Source organism: Curcuma longa, chromosome 7, assembly GCF_044706935.1.
Source record: "Curcuma longa cultivar G26 ecotype Majalengka, Jawa Barat chromosome 7, ITB_CL_G26_1.1, whole genome shotgun sequence".
In the NCBI taxonomy this organism is placed as follows: Eukaryota; Viridiplantae; Streptophyta; class Magnoliopsida; order Zingiberales; family Zingiberaceae; genus Curcuma; species Curcuma longa.
This window is the reverse complement of record NC_133867.1, coordinates 9,885,943-9,905,131: the sequence shown is the minus strand read 5'-3', so window position 1 is coordinate 9,905,131 and position 19,189 is coordinate 9,885,943. Positions and strand designations below refer to the sequence as shown.

Genomic DNA, 19,189 nt, shown 5'->3' with positions numbered 1-19,189 from the left:
CATGGTAACCTCCTTTAATTGCTAATGTTATATTCATATTCACTTTTTGTGCTCCTTGGTTGTGTATGTAGATCCATGCTCTCTGTTTTCCCTATTAATATTCAATCTTCTTCATAGCCTTACCAAATCCTCTTTGTCTATCACCTGGAGAGCAGGTCATGTTGTGAAGAGGAGTCCTTGGGCGTTCGTCATTTTTAACCACTTAGTTTGTTGTCTTCCTCTTGTTCCTTCTTTTTCTTATCCACATTAGGTGAAGATTTGAATAGAGAAATTTTGTTTTATGATGTTTTTTACTTTTAGCAAACATCGACCTACAAATTTATTTTTTATTCTTGTTTTGCTACTTCTTGCAAAGAGTTTAGCTGTTCTATTGATATTTCCATTAGAAATCTCAAGTGTTTTCTTTCCGCCCACTCTATTTTCTGCTGTTGTATGCACTGCTACAAGTAGAAATTCACTTAAGATATTTGTTCTTGAGACTTCTCTTGATCTTTATTTCACTTCATCCTTTCTTCCATTGCCCTCTCTCTTTGTTGATGTGCTTATTTGAGGATAAGGGAACTATTGGTTTTGTGTTGTCCAGAGGTCATTTGTTGCATGCTCAGCCAACAATTTCTAGAGTTACCTAGTTGTGTGCTGCATTAACTCCTTTTATTTTTATTTTACTTTTGTATATGAGTATTATGCTTTTGTTTAATTATGCTTATGTTCTAGTCTACATTTTTTAGGTTGCGCAACAAGTTGAACAAAGTAGTATGTTTGCTCCAATTTGAGAGGTGGTGCTAGAGATATTAGGTGTAGTGGGCTTAGTTCCACATTAGCAGTTTTAGGATTAAGCGTTTATGAAGAGTTCTAGATAACCCATGTAATCTTTGCTAGTAGAGTGTCCAAGATTTTACAAATAGTATATTCAAATAATTAGCATAAGAATATTGATCGATCATATAATACTAAAAAGAATACATGACAATGTTAATATTAGACCCCATATTGGTTGAGCAACCATATAGCTGATATGTAATGTGAGTCCAGTGTAACTAGAATACTAGACTACACAATATTTCTATCCTGCGCTCCAACCCCATCCGCACTCGTGCGCACCGTCCCGCTCCCGCCGCCGTCGCCGCCTCGTCCGACCACCGCCGGCCGCAGGACCGGGCGCGTTCGACGCGCCAGTCGCTGGCGCACCTCCCGGCACCGGATTCCGGCCGGATAGTGGCCGGAATCCGGCGAATTCGGCCGGAAACCACTGAATCCCGCTGGCAGCCGCTGTTGGCCGCGATTCGGCCGGAATCCGGCGCCGGGATGTGCGCCGGCGAGCTGCGCGTCCATTGGGCATGATGTGGCGCTGGACGGCGGAGCGGCAGTGCCGGCAGCGACGATGGGTCGGGTGGGAGCACGGGGTAAGGACCGCAAGGTAGCAAATCTCCTAGACTACATATTTAACCCGGCTGCCAACTAGATAACTGATATAATATTGTTTCAATGTAACTAGACTACATATTGAACCCAACTGCATATGCACATGCTCCTTGTTAAACTTGTGGTCTTTTTGAAAGACGTGGGAATATTTTGATATAACATATTATCAGGAGCATAATAGTTTCTAATTTAGAACACTGGTTTCTCATGACTTGTGGTTCTGTATTGAAACATTGATTGCACATGTTTCTGACATGAAGTTATTTGACAATTGTACATAATGATGTCAATTTTCTCTTCTAGTCAGAATTAAAATGGTATGAATAAAAATGCCTAGGTTAAGAGGGATCATCGGGGTAAAATACTAACGTGACCATCGTGCAGAAGGCTAACTTGTCCAATGTTCACTGAGGAACCTGAAACCACGCAAGTTTTTGTCTCACCAAAATATATAGCCATACAAGTAAAGCTGTCACTAGTCAATGAAGAGTTGAAAACGATAATCAATCTAAATTTACTTTGCTTAGAGGGCTAGGTAACTGTATTACCTTCACAAGGACATGATATTTGCGCCAATAAGTGTCATGGGGAGTTCTTCATGTGTGATTTCCATAATCTGTGATTCTGGGCAAAGGTTTATTGAGATATTACCAAACATGATTGAACCCTTCTCTTAGTAAGAAGGAAATTTTTTTTGGAGTTCCTGTAAAAGTTATCGGAATATCGCATTAGTAGTGTCATTCATCTCATGATTAGTGTGTATTGCTACTAGTCAATGACTTTAAGGTACTTTGCAAAAATTCTTATGTTTATTTATTGTTTCTATTTTGTGTGCAGTGAAGGGCTTGCAATTGCTTTCAACATTTCCACCATCCTGTTCACCAATTTCAGAAGGCTGTTATGAAGACGTTTTAGAGATACTTATGTCTATAATTACTGGCAGGAGTGATGAAACTTACTTGTGGAATTTGTCATTGAAAGCCTTGGTCCAAATTGGATTGTGGATTGAGAGTGTTAGTGTTCATGATTCTGCTAAAGGAATATACTACAGCAAAGTAGTTGAGAAAGTCCTTTCCTTGCTTCAAACTAATGATTCTATCATCTCTCTTTCATTGAAACTTGTTGCAATTTCTGAAATTGCTAATGTTGGCCTGTATGTGCTAAGTATAATTGGAGCACTTGAAGATGCCATTATTTCCGACTTGGTAGCTTGTGTATGTTATTTCTTTTTTTGTTCAGTGTGTTAGATTCTCTTCAGTTTCGAATGATGCTTGACAATTAAATATTCCTTTTCCTTTTTTATCTTAGATCAAAGGGGACCTAAAATCTTCTGACAGCTTGGTTGGTTTGCTTGAATGCTACACCAGTCGGGTTCTTCCAAGGTACAAGCTAAATGCACCTATACATTTATATTTATTCTAAAGCTTGCAGATGATGATACTTTCTAAAATTAATACATTTAAAACCCATTTCTCTTCCATAACCATGTTATCTTCTTGCTGACTGGAATGAATTCCTCAAAAAGGTAGAATAAAGAATTTCAGGTTGATGTCTTTACCTAGGAAGCATGTGTTATCTATTAGTATATAAAAATTCCAAAGATATTTGACATTTAACACTATAGCTTAAAATATTTGTTTATTTCACGGATTAAAATACCGAGCCGTTCCACCCGATATGCACAGTTTTTACCGTTCCAACGTGGGACCGACACCGACACCCGATTGACACAGCACACGTGAGAATTTCACTTGCATCATCGCGTGCATCGAGTTGCGACATAGTACGCGACAGAAGGAATCAATTCAATTTCTTTTGTCGATCACAAGATCACATTAATCAGGGAAAAAAGCTATATAACGATGAAGACTTACCTGGAAGCATCAATAGGTGATTAGTGAGGGCAATCGGCAAGGGCAACTGACGAGAGTGCAACGGCGGCGAGGCGGTGATCACACTTCTTCGGATAGTTAGGTACTATATAGTAAATTTTCAATTTAAGTAGAGAATAGATGCTCACGGTCGAAATCACAAGCAGAGGAGAAGGGTGACAGTCATGGCGGAAGCTGAATCGAGAGAGAGAGAGAGAGAGAGAAGCGTAGGGTTTTATTAAAAATCCAATATAACGATTTTAATTAAAACCATTATATTTAAATAAAATATATATTTATATGTTATAATAATTGTTATATTTATATCAGTGTTATATCAAATTTTTATAAAATATATTATTTAAAATATATATAAATATATAATGTATTATTTAATGTATATAATTTCTAACTAATTAATTACTATATAAACGGTAATAATATATATATATATATATATAAAAATTAATAATTAATTAAATAAACTGTTAATTAACTAATATAATTATGATATATAAATTTATTTTTTATTAAAAAATAAAAATATTAAAATAATATTTTAATTTTAAATTCATATTTGTAATTTATTCCAAATCAAATTAAAATTATATATATAAATATGTAACGTATTATTTAAAAATATATATAATTCCTAATTAATTATTATACAAACTATAATTATATATATATTATATTAATTAATTAAATAAATAAACTGTTAATTAACTAATATAATTATGATAATATAAATTTATATTATTATCATTAATTGAAAATTTTGAATTCATATTTGTAATTTATACAAAATCAAATCTTAAATTAATTTTATAAATTAAAATAGTTAAAATTTCAAAAAAAATTAGGAATTTAAAAATTTAAAATAATTTTAAAAATCTATAAAATTTTATAAATAATTCAAAATTTTTTAATTATTAAAATAATTTAAAAACATATAAATTTAAATCTTCTAAATAAATTTGATTTTATAATGTAATATAAATTATATATATAAATTATAGTATTTAATATACATATTATATAGAATATTTATTGTTGGTTAATATTAGTTATATTTATTAGAATAAATCGTATAGAATAGGTCTATAAAACTCCTATAATTTTTATTATATATTATATAAAATATATAGACACTAACTATGTAGATATATATTATATAAATTAATAAATAATTAATTAAATTGATAATTAATAATATAATTATCATATTTATTAATTAAAAATTTTAATTTTATTAATCTCTATACTTATGAATATTTAAACTTTTATCTTAAGATAAAATTCTATTATGTAATTTAATAATTATTTTAAAAAATTAAAATTAAATATACATGAAGATATTTATTTTATTTATTTATTAAAAATAAATATTATTTTTATCAGTTAATTTTTTTAATTATGAATATTTATTTTGAATTATTTGATCTTTTTTACTATTAATGTTAGCTTGGAGACATGCACGTTGATTAGAAAATCGATTTTATTAGCAATGTTTGCATTGCAATATGATTGGACGTGACAGTGGGATCACACGCCTAAAGCAACATTTTGCGGATGAATATCTGGATGTTTTAAAATGCTCAAAAGTTTCTTAAGAAATTAGTCGTGCAATGAAAGAGGAACTTGATGGCCAAAATGAATTAAAGTATAAACAAAAATGTGAAATGCTTGATAGGCGGAGCTTTAGAGAACCGGTCTATGATGAATTTGAAGGTCGTGGTGAAGATGCAAATGATGAAGAATTTTTAGCAGCTCTTAGTGCCTTTTGAACTCAATATGAATATGAGTGGCATATGCAATATAATGGTGTTATAGTTGGCGCTAGTGGAAGTGACACAACTACTGCAATAACATTGGGAAGGAGTGAAGGTGTTTGTGTTACTTCAACATAAGGTGATTGGTTGTTTCTTTCCTTCTATGGGACGAAAGCGTGCAATTGATATTGTTGATATTGATTCGCTAGTATTTCCAGACCAAGCTAATAAACAGACTAAGATTGATGATGCTTATACAAGGGAGAAGAAGAAATCAATAGGTCAAAGTATTGCTAAATTGTTTCATTTCAATCGAATTCCTCCTAATGTAACAAACAACATATACTACCATAGCATGGTTTCCGACATTCAAAAATTTTAACATGGTATTCAACCTCTAACTGCATATGAAATTGCTAGTCCGTATTTAGATGAACAAGTGGAGGAGATTAAGACTTGAATCATATCATGCAAGAAGCAATGAGGCTTATATAGGGTTACATTAATGTGTGATAGCTGGACAGGACCTACACGGATGAACATTATTAACTTTCTACTATACTGCAATAGAAAAGTGATATTTCATAAGTTTGTTGACGCAACTGCAGATTATCATAATGCATCTTATATATATCATTTGATGGATAGCGTAAATCAAGAGATCAAGTGTAGAATATATAGTACAGGTAATTACAGACAATGATGCCAACTTCAAAAGGGTTTGGAGAGTTATTAGCACAAAAGTATCGAACATTATTTTGGGTACTATGCGCAACAAGTAAACTCGATATAGTAAAGAAGGTAGTGAAAAGGTTAATCGTTAACAAAATTCCTTTATAATCATCATTCGATTCACGGATTAATGAGGAAATTTATTAATGGGGAAATTTTGTTACTAGGAGCAACTAGGTTTGTAGTTCACTTTCTCCTATTAAAATCGTTGTTTCAGAAAAAAGCTGGATTGAAGGCCATATTCACTTCTGAAGATTGGGAAATCTCTCGATACTCTAGTACTATTGAAGGTAGGGAGGTACAAAAAATTATTATATTTGCTAGATTTGAAGACTATATTACAGATATTCTTAACCCTTGTACGTCGTTCTATGTAAAGTCGATATGGATAAGAAGTCACAAATGGACAACATTTACCGTTTGATTCATGAAGTAAGAAAGGAAATTAAGATATGTCTACAATCACCAAGTATCAATATTATATTGATATAATCACTATAGGATGAAACAACCAAATGGAAAAATACATTCATTTGGCAGGTGCGTATTTTTTAATAATAAATATTTTTTAATATTGCTATTAATAATTATATATGTTTAATTATTTTAGGTTATTATTTCAATCCAACATATTAATATCGTTATAATCTTGTTGAAAATGAAGATCTATTAGTAGTCCTCAGAAATGTAATATAAAGACTACAAAAAAATAAAGAATTAGCTGCCGAGGCTATTAATGAAAGTTGATTATTTTAAGAGGCAAATGATTCTTTTATCAATTCTATTGCAGTGCCATGTAGATGTAAAATGGACACAGGTAAATTAGAAAAAGTTATTACTAATTATTGTCAACAAATATAAATATTATTTTAATTTTATTAGTGGTGGTTACAATATAGAGCATCAATCCCAAATTTGAAAAAGATTATAGCACAAATTCTCTCACAAACAATGTTTTCAAGTGGTCGCGAAAACAATTTGTCAATTTTCTCCCTTATTCATACAAAAGTACGAAATCATCTTTTTTATCGTCTATGTTCATTATAATATGTGTCTTCAACTAAGAGCGATAATAGAAGAACAAGAACTGGAAAAATAAGAGTCTAGTGATGTAGACTCATTTGATATTGGATTTGTCCAAATTAAGAATGATCCAATGATGGATTGGTGAAGCGCCGTTGAAGCTGAGAATCTCTTACTTGATGAAATTGGAGATCCACCACAATCATCTCAATTTCTTACTCAAAAGATTGAAAAAATACAAGCTAGCGGAGATGTTGGCGAGGAACATAATGATGAAGCTTTTGATCAAGAATTTTGATTTTTTAGATCTCGGCCAAGATGTTCTTAAACATCTCAACCCCAAACTCAACCAAAGTTCATAGATAAAGGAAAAGGTAAAGCTCCTGCAATTTTTACTAAAGAGAAAAGAAAAGTCAAAACCCTTGCTTTTAAGGAAAGGGGTCCATTGAGAATTAGTAAAAACCCACTCGATGCAATTGATGAGCAAGAATTGAAGATAATGATGAAACATCATCACCTTCTGACATTGTAGTTCTCGAGGACGTATGTTTATCCTTTATCCTGTGCTTGTATCAAGCTCCGGTTCTAGTGATGTCAGTTCAAATCCAACTTCCAATGGTCAATTGAGACATGCTGATGGACATGTGGAGAAATCAATATCAATATTGCATGTCATAATAATTATTTAACCTGGGTGTTGGAAAACTATGGAGTTGATGTAACCAGAATATTGTAAGAACCAATGCTTCCATCTGATTCACGTCACTCCTTTTGGTATTAGTAAGGTAACATATATGATCTATCAATTTTAATTCGAGTTATTCATAAAAAATATATAGCATAGACATCGGTACCTGTTGGTGATTAATATTTCCTGTGCCTTTGTAATGGTTTTGGTGCGGACAATTAGAAGTTTCTTAAGATTTAACCATGTCCTAGTGGTTCCATTGTTTTTGTTGAAATTGATTGGTTAACCACTTGTTCCAAAAGCTTCAGCTCTTAGAATAGGGTTCAATTTTATGTTTGTATATTGGACTACCACATTTGTTCATGTGGTATTAATGGATGTGGAGCCTCCTAGCTTCAACATGCTTCTTCATGTCCACCATAAATCACGGGCCTTTTTTTAAAAATTGATACAGGTAGAGTTTCAACTCCAGATCTCCTGCAATGGTACCATTTTGAAATTGATTGGCTCTTCGGAAAGAGATCAATATTATATTTATTATTGAACTACTGCATTTTCCATGGAATTCATGGGCATGAAGCCTTCTAGCTTCAACATTTTCCTATATACTTGCAGCAGAAAGAATTCTTTCTTTGGAAATTCTCCCTGTAGCTATATATATATATATATATATATATATATAGTTTTTTGCATGCATGTGTAGATTTTGTAGGCTTCTAAGTTCATGTAATCATAAAACTAGATGTTTTGTAAGGTTTAGCTGATTTACTATCCTTGCTGACTCATTACTAACTTTGATTCTAGATGCTGTACTTCTGGGAGTTTTGATGATGTTGCAGTTCAATTTTCCATCAATATTTGGAATCAACTTGAAAATGTATCTGTTTTCAACAGTGATGTAACTATGCAGGTATGCAAATAAAGCTTGGTAATTATTTTAATCTAACTTTAGGGCATCTGTGTATTGTATTATTGTCAAAACACATTTCAGACTTATTTAGTATATTTTCAACAACATTTTTGACGTTATGTCTTTGGTTTTAGAATGTTCTTGACCAGGTTATGATGACAATGAAGCTTCTCGTGGCTGGTTGTACAGTGGAAAACCAGTCCCTGATTCTAAAAAAAGCTCACTGCATTATTTTATCAATGGACTTTCTTAAAGAACAACCTTTTCAACGTATTCATGGAATTATTGCCCTCTCTTGTCGAGATAAATGGATTGTATCTCTTTTTGGATCAGTCGTGATAGCACTTCGTCCCCAGACTCCTTTGACAGATATGAAAGCAATTTTGAACTTGTTTCTGATTCTTCTACCTGAAGGAAATCTGCCAGCAGCTCAAGCTCTGGCATCTATGGTTAATAAATGTCCTTCCATTATTAATGAACCAGAAATTTCAGCTAGTCTTTCTTTGGATCAGGCGTGTGAAGACATCCTAAAACTTTGCTTATGGACTTCAGAAAGCAACAGCCATTTGAAACAATACAATTTTATTGACAGAGATATTTGTTCCCAGAGGTCTATTGTCCTTGGGATGGCATGGGTTGGAAAAGGTTTGCTTATGAGAGGACATGAAAAAGTAACAGAAATTGCAATGTTTCTTCTAAAATGTCTAGTTTCTGACAATAATGAGGATATTACACTTCAACAACAGAAAGAGAATGGAAAAGGTGTTGGGATTGATGTGAATTCCTCTTTGGCAACATCTGCAGCTGATGCATTCCATGTGCTTCTGAATGATTCAGAAGACTGTTTAAATAAGAAGTTCCATGCGACAATAAGGCCACTTTATAAACAACGTTTTTTCTCAAGCATGTTGCCGATCCTTCTCTCTTCAATCAAAGAATCAGGTTCAAAAAGTAAAAAGTATTTATCTTCTCTCTCGATGTTTTGTTGTTTAATATGCTTTATCTAAGTCATCTCCATGCCTGCAATATTATTCAAATGATTTTCAAATTTTGCATTCATTACTTGTGGATCATGTAGTGCTTGACCCCTCTAAACTAGCCTAAATCAGTACCTACTAAAGAACTTTTTGTGTTCATGATGGTGATGTGTGACATTATTGTAGTTTTCTTAGGGTTCATTAGAAAAATATTTTCTAGACTACTTCTTTCCTGTTCTCCAGAGTTTGGCATGACAAAAAATGACAATCAATTTGGGGAAATGACTTTTTCTTGAAACTAAAGAAAAACATTTCCCCAGCCATCTGAGTTAGGTCTCCCATCTGCCAATTGAGCCTTTGAGGTGTCCAACTCCATCTAGCTGCATTGCACCCATGCTGAACTCAACTTTCCCTCTTCGGTCCCCTCTGCAATCCTCATTGTCATCTCCCTAGTGCCTCCATCTCCCACTTTGAACTTAGCACCATCCCTCTTGCCCCCCCTTTATGGTCGTCTCAAGGTTGAATACCACCAAACAGGTGAAAATAGTTTCCTGTAATCACTTTCTGAGTATAATTTCTCCTTGAAAAATATTTTACATGTGTAAGTTATTTTCTGTGAAACAAACAGACCCTTAGTGTTAATTTTAGGCAAAAAAACTCCATGAGAATGGTATAGAAATGCAATTTCTCACTTGCTCAATGAATTGAAAACCCATTGTCCTAAATTCTCTTAGGAATGCCAGTTTCTAACTTGTTCTATGGGATTAAAATTTTAAATCTTCAATGCTGTAACCTGCAGTTCCTTAATTCCCTTATAGTGTTCTCCCCTTGAAACAATAGCATCTTAAATGTCAAACATGCTATGCACTCACATTATTCACTCACACAGTTACTTTTCAGCACAATGTAGTAGATAGTACTGGCTTGTATATGGGTCTGGTTCTTGACATAACTTACTCCATATTGCAGATTCTATGCATCGATACATTCATCCTTTCAGATTCAAATGATCTAAGTAGTGATTAATCAATATTAGGGCAAGTAGTGGGCCTGCCTAGTGCTTGGTACCCTTCACTTGGTTCATTTGAGTTGCACCATATGCAATCCATTGGGAATCACGATTTGATGAGAGTTAACTTTTTCCTTAAAAATACATACAATCCAAAATGACGAAGTTAAGTTATAGTGGAAGGGTAATTATTGCTCAATGATGCTGTGAAGTTGCAACTATTTGGAAATTAACCTTACCCTTTGTTGTTTTTTAATTTTCAATAGAATATCATTATTTAGTTGAGTGTCTAGCCTGATTTTCTATTCTAGATTCATGATTGTATTGTGGGAATTAGTAAAATGATAGCACTAAGCTTTAGGCTAAGTCTCAGAATCTTACCTGCAGGCATAACTAGATTTGGATGAGAGTAGTTGCAAATCATTTCCCCCCATGTTTGGCAATAGTTTTTTTGACTGTTCTTGTCAACTAAAGGGTTGCTATAACTGTTGTCAATTGACAATCAATCATGCTAAGGTCCTTTCAAGACAAAATAACCACGTATGCCTTCATTTATTTGCAAGTGACTTGGAATTCAGCTCTTTAGGATATTTACATGAAAGGATTTTGCATCTGGTAGACTCTAATGCCCTGGCTGTTTATCTATCTCCATACAAATGTTATACATCTGACACACTGAGTCAAACACTGACATTCCCATTGATCTCATGAGAAAATTTTTGGCACCAACTGTATGAGACACCTAGATCTAATACTTCTGTTAGATACTTATAATCAAGTCCGAGTAACATAGAAGTTAGACATTAGTTTACTGAGTTCAGCATTCCATAATCCTTTTTTTTTCTTCAATGTGACAGTTAATGTCATTGGCAAGAATTGCAAATGCCTATTTTGTTTTCGTCAACACATTATTTTGTTTAATTATACTGTTTTTTATATTTATAGTTTAAGGTTACTTAATGCTGCAATTAAACTTCAGGATAGCATTATACCGTGCTCTTGGACACATTATTTCAGACACACCATTGGCACCAGTGCTTGCCGAAGCCAAGCAGGTTGGCATTAGAAACCTTGTAGTTTGTTTTGAACTTAATCGTGCATTTAAATTGCATTTTGGTATTGGTTTGTTCAGTAAGCCTCTTCAATTTATAATGTCAACAAAGTATCTTGTCCTTGCAGATCATGCCTGCTCTCCTTGATGCCTTAGCAATTTTAGGGTCTGAAACTTCACATAAAAAAATAGTATACAGCCTACTACTAGTCTTATCTGGAATCCTGATGGATGATAATGGTGAGAAAATGCTATGCCCATGTTTCTTGTTATATATCTAGAATTTTGAACATGTTGATTGTGTAACTTCATTTCTCATGCATTTTAACAAAATAAATACTGGTACTTGTGAATGGGACTGCAGTAATCTAAGAAACAGTTAAGGCTTCTTTCTCATAATCATATAGTTCTTTCACAGTGTGAACCACTGCTTTCCATCATATAAATATACTAGTTTTCTTAGATTATCATTACCCTGTTGTCGTGTGATAATACAGTCTCATAAAAGTGCATAAGAGCAACATCCAATTACATTTTTTAAAAAAAATTGTAGTAAGCTTTCTATCTGACACCTATGATCCTTCAGTACAGGACAGTGCCTAGGAATCATAATACTTTCTCCTTAAAACATTACAAGGTTTTGGTTCCCAAATAACTCAAGTTTTTCAATTGTTTCTTTTGATGGCTTCATCAGTGCTCAAAGCCTTGAGCAACGTTTAGTCTCTTTAAATAGCAAAGCGATTAAATTTTATGAGCCAATTCAGTTTTCTTCTTTGTATTAAATGGATGATTTCCAACACTTTGTTTGGGCTTCGGGATGGGTGACTCAAAATGACTACTACACCTCCCTAAGGTGAATAAGGGTGTTTTACTGAGCTTCCAAAGCCTACCAACATGAAAATGTTGGGTTTTTTTCTTGATTTTCCTTTGTTAATTTTGGATCTCCTTTTGGATTCAAATTTATTGGTGAGCAGAACTGATCCAATAACTGATGATTAATTGTGAATACTGGCATCATTTTTACTTGGAATTCAAGAACCATGCCATTTTGTTTGCATTCCAACTCTTGTGGCTTGAGTCTTTTTGATGTGAAAACCCAATTTAAAGGATACGTTTGCCCTTGGGCTTGTTTACAGAGCATACAATTGAAATCAGATTTGATGAAAATCCAATATCTTTGAACATGTCTGGGCTGAACTGATTATCAAGATCCATTATTTCGACTTCCATAATAATGACATTGAAATTGCATGCTCTTGCAGGTAAAGCGACCATATTGGAAAACATACATACAGTTATTGAGTGTCTTATCAAATTGATTTCCTACCCTGATTTGATGGTAAAAATCTATGTTGATTTATTTAGTATGATTTAACTGTATCTTAAGCTGCAAGAAAATTTGGTCTTATTGAATGAAATCAATTAAATCAATTTCTAATTGTCATTTTTTATGGAATCAGTCATTCAATTGTCTCATTAAATAACTCCAATTGTTTGGATATTGCAATTGAAGGGGGAAAAACATAAAACTTGGATGGTACAAAACCATAGGAAGTGGCTCTGGACTATTTAATCTCACCTACTAAGCCTACTGATTATGGCAGCATATTGGGATATTGGAGTATCTAACACACATGACTGACATTCTGTATCGTGTATGAAACACCTTTCCTTTGCTACTAGATACTGTACAGTAGTGTAGATGGACACTGGAGGCAGCTTCACTGTGAACTGTCCTTGCATTCCATTGGTTTTACTAAGCTATAAGTTAATACATCTTCAACCTGGGTCCCATTTTTACCAATTGTTGTTACAAACTTGATATAGTTGACTAATACCATTATTAATGGCCTTTGATCATTAGATTTGTTGTGCTAGCCTTCAAGTATCACTAGGCAGATCTACCTTTTGTGTTATATTGGTTCTATAACTTGCAATGTGGACTAATCAGGTCAGGTTTCCCAGTCGTGAACTTTCAATTGGTACACAGGAGCGTTCACTTACTCCTATATCTGGTAGCTTATTTCAGGCCTTTTAATTAGTAGTGCCAACACAGTAGTGTTGGCCTTTTGATGTGGTCAAGCCTCAGTCTGAATCCATAAAACCTTGTAACTTGACTGAATAGTTGTTTCGATTTGAGCTCCAATAACTTCTCTCTGGCATTACAAGTATTTCTCTTTTAAACAAGTTCAGTTTGAAAGGTTTGTGCTGAATTCTGTCTCAGATTGTCCGTGAGACTGCAATTCAATGCCTAGTGGCCATGTCAGTTCTTCCTCATGCAAGGATTTTTCCATTCCGACCAAGGGTATTTGCTCACCTACTGTTATTTGTTTGACAGCTGATACCTCATTTCCTCCCCTCCCTCAGAGGCTTATATTAAAAACCGATGCTCTATGACTTACCAGGTTCTTAAAGCTGTTGCTACTGCTCTGGATGATCGAAAGAGGGCTGTTCGGCAGGAGGCTGTCAGATGCCGCCAAGCATGGTTTGTGCTCACCTTTTATACTCACTTTATCGTGTGGTTTGATCCATCTAATTACTAATGCAGGGCCTCAATTGCATCGAGAAGTCTTCAGTTTTGAGAAAATTGAAAGGGAAGGTCCGTCCAGGTCAAAATTGTATAATGCTCCAGATCTTCAGCAATTCAAAGAATTTTCACAGTGAATAGAGTTTTGACCAGCAGCATGCGTATATAAGATTGTAGTGTTTGGATTTGCCAGGCCAAAAGATGTTTACAAGTTTGCTAGCTAGACAAGATTCACGAGAAATGTAGGTTTACAGATTTGTATTTATTGTTAATCCATTTTTGTGCAAACGAATAAGTTGCTTCTGTAATTCAACCGATACTCACCTTCAGCAACTGATAAAGGGGGCAGTTAAGCTAACCTGAGCTGGGCATTTTGGTGGTGTTATTAGTAATTCTGTAGGTCGTCAATTATGAAAGGGTTGACTTTACTTTTTGTGTTGTTATTAGTACTGTTCCGGTTGAGAATAGCTCTGGGACGTGTCATCGATCGAGTTTCCTCACCAGAACGGAGCAGGATTGAGGATGCTGAGTCTCTGGATCCTGCAAGCAAAGCAACAGTGAGCAGGAAGGTCAGGGGTGTCCTGGCGCAACCACTCCGAAGTTTAAGTCGGCGAAGCAGGAAGAAGAAGCGGAAGAAGAAGAAGAGAAAGAGTCGTTGTCGCGTGCGCATGTACTTGAACAAGGAACAGAGTGGCTGTTATATATGTGAAATGAGAAGTCCTATCCCATCATAATTAAATGAGGCGTCCTATCTTAATTAAAGATAAATGTTCTATCCTGAGTATGATTTTGTCAGAAAGATATGGAATGATCGGGATGAAGGTTCCATCATTGACATATGCTCGTAAGGTCATTTCGTACGTGGGTGTCAAATCGGTGATTATAAATACGGAGTATGAAACTGTCAGGAGAAATGATGGGATTGACGGAGTCGGGTACCGTGATGACCATTCAGTGTGAACCTTAGTTGAATCCGAATGAGGGTGAGGTAGTCGAGTCGACTGTTAATGTTCGGGTTGGCGGTCAATCGAGACTCGGATAAGGATTCGGCTTGAGTGAGGATTCGACTCGAGGGAGGATTCGGCTCGAGAGAGGATTCAGCTCGAAGGAGGATTCGGCTCGAGGGAGGACTCACCCATCGAAGAGTCAGCTCCGTGTTCCTTATTCGAACTGCGCCCGAATGAAGAGAGACTTGACTCCAAGGGGAAAGGATCGCGAGTTGGGAACTGACTTAGGTCAGTCTTGAAGTCAACAGATATGGACTGACACGGAAGTCGGGTCGGATTTCAAACCGCCCCCTCGGTCCCCACTCATAACAACCCATAACAAGTACTTCTATAGGTCGCCAATTATGTAAGGTTTGACTTTACTTGCGCACGTATCACAGAATCTACGACAATGTATTTACTATGCTTGGTATTCCTCCTTGTTTACTTTGGAAGTTTGATCCCCTTCCTCTGCTTCGCTTTCGTACTTGTTCATGGCCGTAAATTGCATGCGCCGGCCGGAAAGGGGGCGTTCATCAGGCAGATAGAGCGGCGAGGTCGAAGAAGGCGCCCTTCTTGGCGATCAGCTGCGCGTAGCTACCCCGCTCCAGCACCTTCCCTTCGCCGAGGAAAGCGATGGAGTCGAGATTCTTGATGGTGTTCAGGCGGTGGGCCACCACCACCGTCGTCCTCCCGACCATGATGCGGTCCAGCGCCTCCTGCACCGCCCTCTCCGACTCCACGTCCAGCGCGCTCGTCGCCTCGTCCAGCAGCAGGATCGTCGGGTTCCGCACGATCGCCCTCGCGATGGCGATCCTCTGCTTCTGCCCTCCCGACAGCTGCACGCCCCGCTCCCCGCAGTTGGTTCCGTATCCATCCTTGAGCGATCTGCATTCCATTTCATGCACGTTTGTGATCATCAATCTGTTGGTTTAGGGTTTAATTGGAATATTGTGATTGTTATTTACGAGATGAAGTCGTGGGCGTTGGCGGCTCGTGCGGCTTCGACGATCTCGTCCTCGGTGGAGTTGGGTTTGCCCAGGGCGATGTTGTCGCGGACGGTGCCGGAGAAGAGGACCGGGTCTTGGCTGACCAGGGCGGTGAAGCCGCGGAACCAGATCAGGTCGAGCTCCCGGACGTCGGTGTTGTCGATGCGGACGACGCCGCGGTCGGCGTCGTAGAAGCGCTGGATCAGGCTGATGATGGTGGACTTGCCGCAGCCACTCCGGCCGACCAAGGCCATGCTCGTCCCGGCCTTCACCTCCAGGCTGAAGTCACACAGCACCTGGCACTGCGGCCGCGTCGGGTACGCGAAGTCGACCTTCCGGATCTCGATCTTCCCCTGTATCTTCTTACTCTCGCCATTGGAAGAAGAAGAGGAGGAGGAGGAAGAAGAAGCTGGTATGAAGGACTGCCGGTCCAACACCTCGAACACCGACGCCACAGCGGTGGCGCCCTTGGCCAAGTCGGAAGTCATGCTTCCGGCCTCGGCGATCATCTTCCCTGTGCTAACCAAGATGAAGAAGGTCTTGAACACGTCTCCGGGGGATATCTCGCCGGATTGCGCCAATCTACCTCCGTACCAGAAGTCCAACGCCCACGCCAAAAACGACAGGCACGGCGAGCTTCCGGTCGCCAGGCCCGCCACCCACGCCTTCTTCCTCGACGCCCTCAGTGGCTCCTCTTGCGCCTCTTTGAACAGCTCCACCACTTTGTCGGCGCACCCGAAGGAAGTCACCATCCGGTGGTTGTACACGGCCTCGACGGCGATCTGCGTGCTGCTGTGCTGCGCCTTCGCTAGCGCCACCGACACCCGCGACAGCACCACCTTCTTGGCGTAGTGGCAGATCATCGTCGACGGCTGGATCGCGATCATGACCAGGGCGAGCTTCCAGGCGATGATCAACCCCATGGTCACGGCGATGACAACCCCGGAGGCGGTCTGGAGCAGCAGGGATACGCGGTCGGCGACCAGCGTCTTCACCAGCGCCGCCTCGTTGCTCAGCCGCGAGCACAGCGCGCCGCTGGAGTGCGCGTCGTCGTCGAACCACGCCACCTCGAAAGTTAGGATCTTTTCCAGCGCCCGGATCCGAACACGCTTCGTCAAGCGCTCGCCCATGTAGGCGAAGCTGTAGTGTTGCAACAGATTGACGAGGATCGAAACCATGGAGAGGGAGGAGAAAATTAGGGCAAAGCGGCGGATGGCGGCTTTCATCTCGTCGTGGTCTTGGAGGAAGAAGGCGGCGATCATGCCTCCGATCGAGAGCGCGTAGATGGGCTGTATGGAGCCAAATACGACTGCGGAGAGGCTGCCGACGACGGCCTGCTTCCACTCGGGCGCGTTCATCGCGAGGAGCCGGGAGAAGGATGGCGCAGGGACGGCGGCGACGACGGTAGACTGATCCTCAGAGAAGGCCGAGAAGGAAGAGGGGCTGGCTTTGGTGAGGCTGAGGCGGCTCGCGCTGCTCCTCGCGACGGAGGAAGGGCGGAAGGATTCCGACTCCGGATCGAGATTGCTCGAAATCCTCTGTAGCTTCACCAGGCGCGAGTAGTGGCTGTCACTCCGAGCGATGAGCTCGTCGTGGGTGCCGATCTCGACGATCCTTCCGCAATCGACCACCGCGATTTGGTCGGCGTTCTTGATCGTGGACAGCTTGTGAGCAACTACCTGATCCATCACCATGTCAACGATGCATTCAACAATACCGGAGAGGAAAATGAAGCTTTTCTTTTCTCGTACGTACCAGTGTTGTTCTTCCCATGGAGGCTTGATCGAGGGCGTTCTGGACCAGCTTCTCCGATTCGGAGTCGAGCGCGCTGGTGGCTTCATCGAGAAGAAGAATTGCAGGATTCTTGATGACTGCTCTAGCGATGGCGATCCGCTGCTTCTGGCCGCCGGAGAGAAGCGCGCCTCTCTCCCCGATCTTGGTCTCGTATCCCTCCGGCAATTGCCGGATGAAGTTGTGAGCGTTCGCGGTCATGGCGGCGGCGTACATCTCCGCGGCGGCGGCTCCGGGCTTCCCCATCAAAATATTCTCCCTGATCGACGTCCCGAACAGGGCATGGTCCTGGCTCACCAGCCCCATCTTCCCCCTGATCCACCTCAGCTGCAACCTCCTGATGTCCACGCCGTCGACCCTCACCGCGCCGGCGTCCACGTCGTAGAACCGCTGCAGCAGCGCGACGGCGGTCGACTTGCCGCTCCCGCTGGTGCCCACCAACGCCACCGTCTGCCCCGCCGGGACCCGGAGGCTGAAGTCCCTAAGCACGGCCGCCTCCGGCCGCGAAGGGTACGCGAACTGGACGCCCTCGAACTCCACCTCGCCATGCATCTCCTCCATCCTCAACCCCTTCGGATCCTCCGCATCGATCCGCGGCCGTCTGCTGATCCTCTCGACTATTCTCTTCGCCGCCACCGATGCCTCCGTCAAGTGCTTCACCTCCGGCATCGCCATGCCCAGAGATCTACATCAATCCATGGATCGATCCATGAACTGAAAAAAAGAAGAAAAAGAAGAAGAAGAAGAAAAATGAAATCTTGCTTACAATCCACCCAAAACGAAGGAAATCCCCGCTGCATAAATCCGGCCACCGCTCTCTCCATGGTACATCACCAGCCTGCTCCCATACCAAGCAAGGAAGGCCCAGATGGCGAAGGACAAGCCGGTGCTTCCCACTGCGAGTCCCTTGGCGACCCCCTGCTTGATGCCTAGCTTCACGGTCATGTCCAAGAAGCCTGCGTACCTCTCCACGATGCTCTTCTCGGCGGTGAAGGAGTAGATGGTCTTGACGGAGCTGAGCGCCTGCTCGGCGACGGCGTTGGCTTTGCCGTATGCCTCGCGGGACCTGCGGGAGAGGTAGAGGAGGTACTTGCCGTAGATGAGGCCGGGGATGATGAGGAGGAGGACGAGGGGAAGCGCCACCAAGGAGAGCCTCCAGGAGAAGTAGGTGGAGAAGACGAGGCCGGAGACGAAGGTGGAAGAGTGCATGATGAAAAGCGGCACCTGCACAGGCAAAGCTCATGGAATTGAGTACGTGATCTTCGATCTTCTTCTCCATGTTCATGTCCATGGTGATCTTGAAGCTGCTTTGTGTTTTGCTAGTAAACTTAATTTCTTGTGATAAATCTATAATTAATTTTGATAAGTAGCTAGTGTAGTTAAATATGATTGAGTGAATTGATCTAGGGATGGAAGATATCTCCCATTGGCATGAGGCCTT

General features: G+C 39.5%; 2 protein-coding genes and 1 pseudogene across 2 annotated transcripts in view; 2 read left to right on the top strand and 1 right to left on the bottom strand.

Annotated features, from left to right (window-relative positions):
* LOC141831877 (MMS19 nucleotide excision repair protein homolog) overlaps positions 1 to 14,345 on the top strand; it is a 35,183-nt gene extending 20,838 nt beyond the window's left edge. Inside the window, exons 10-19 of the mRNA XM_074719292.1 lie at positions 2,260 to 2,636; positions 2,731 to 2,804; positions 8,313 to 8,418; positions 8,553 to 9,376; positions 11,384 to 11,459; positions 11,584 to 11,695; positions 12,718 to 12,794; positions 13,680 to 13,760; positions 13,861 to 13,940; positions 14,004 to 14,345. Coding sequence (XP_074575393.1) covers positions 2,260 to 2,636; positions 2,731 to 2,804; positions 8,313 to 8,418; positions 8,553 to 9,376; positions 11,384 to 11,459; positions 11,584 to 11,695; positions 12,718 to 12,794; positions 13,680 to 13,760; positions 13,861 to 13,940; positions 14,004 to 14,037 — 1,841 coding nt within the window. The 3' untranslated portion in view covers positions 14,038 to 14,345. The remainder of the gene's footprint in view (positions 1 to 2,259; positions 2,637 to 2,730; positions 2,805 to 8,312; positions 8,419 to 8,552; positions 9,377 to 11,383; positions 11,460 to 11,583; positions 11,696 to 12,717; positions 12,795 to 13,679; positions 13,761 to 13,860; positions 13,941 to 14,003) is intronic.
* On the top strand, positions 4,817 to 7,447 carry LOC141831694 (uncharacterized; annotated as a pseudogene).
* Positions 14,346 to 15,292: 947 nt separating the features above from the next.
* Positions 15,293 to 18,973, bottom strand: LOC141832117 (putative ABC transporter B family member 8). The gene is made up of 4 exons (XM_074719600.1): positions 18,515 to 18,973; positions 17,713 to 18,433; positions 15,937 to 17,636; positions 15,293 to 15,856 (listed from the first exon to the last, which is right to left on the bottom strand). The coding sequence occupies exons 1-4, from the start codon at positions 18,955 to 18,957 to the stop codon at positions 15,505 to 15,507; spliced, it is 3,216 nt and encodes a 1,071-aa protein (XP_074575701.1). The 5' UTR covers positions 18,958 to 18,973; the 3' UTR covers positions 15,293 to 15,504.
* Positions 18,974 to 19,189: the final 216 nt, after the last annotated feature.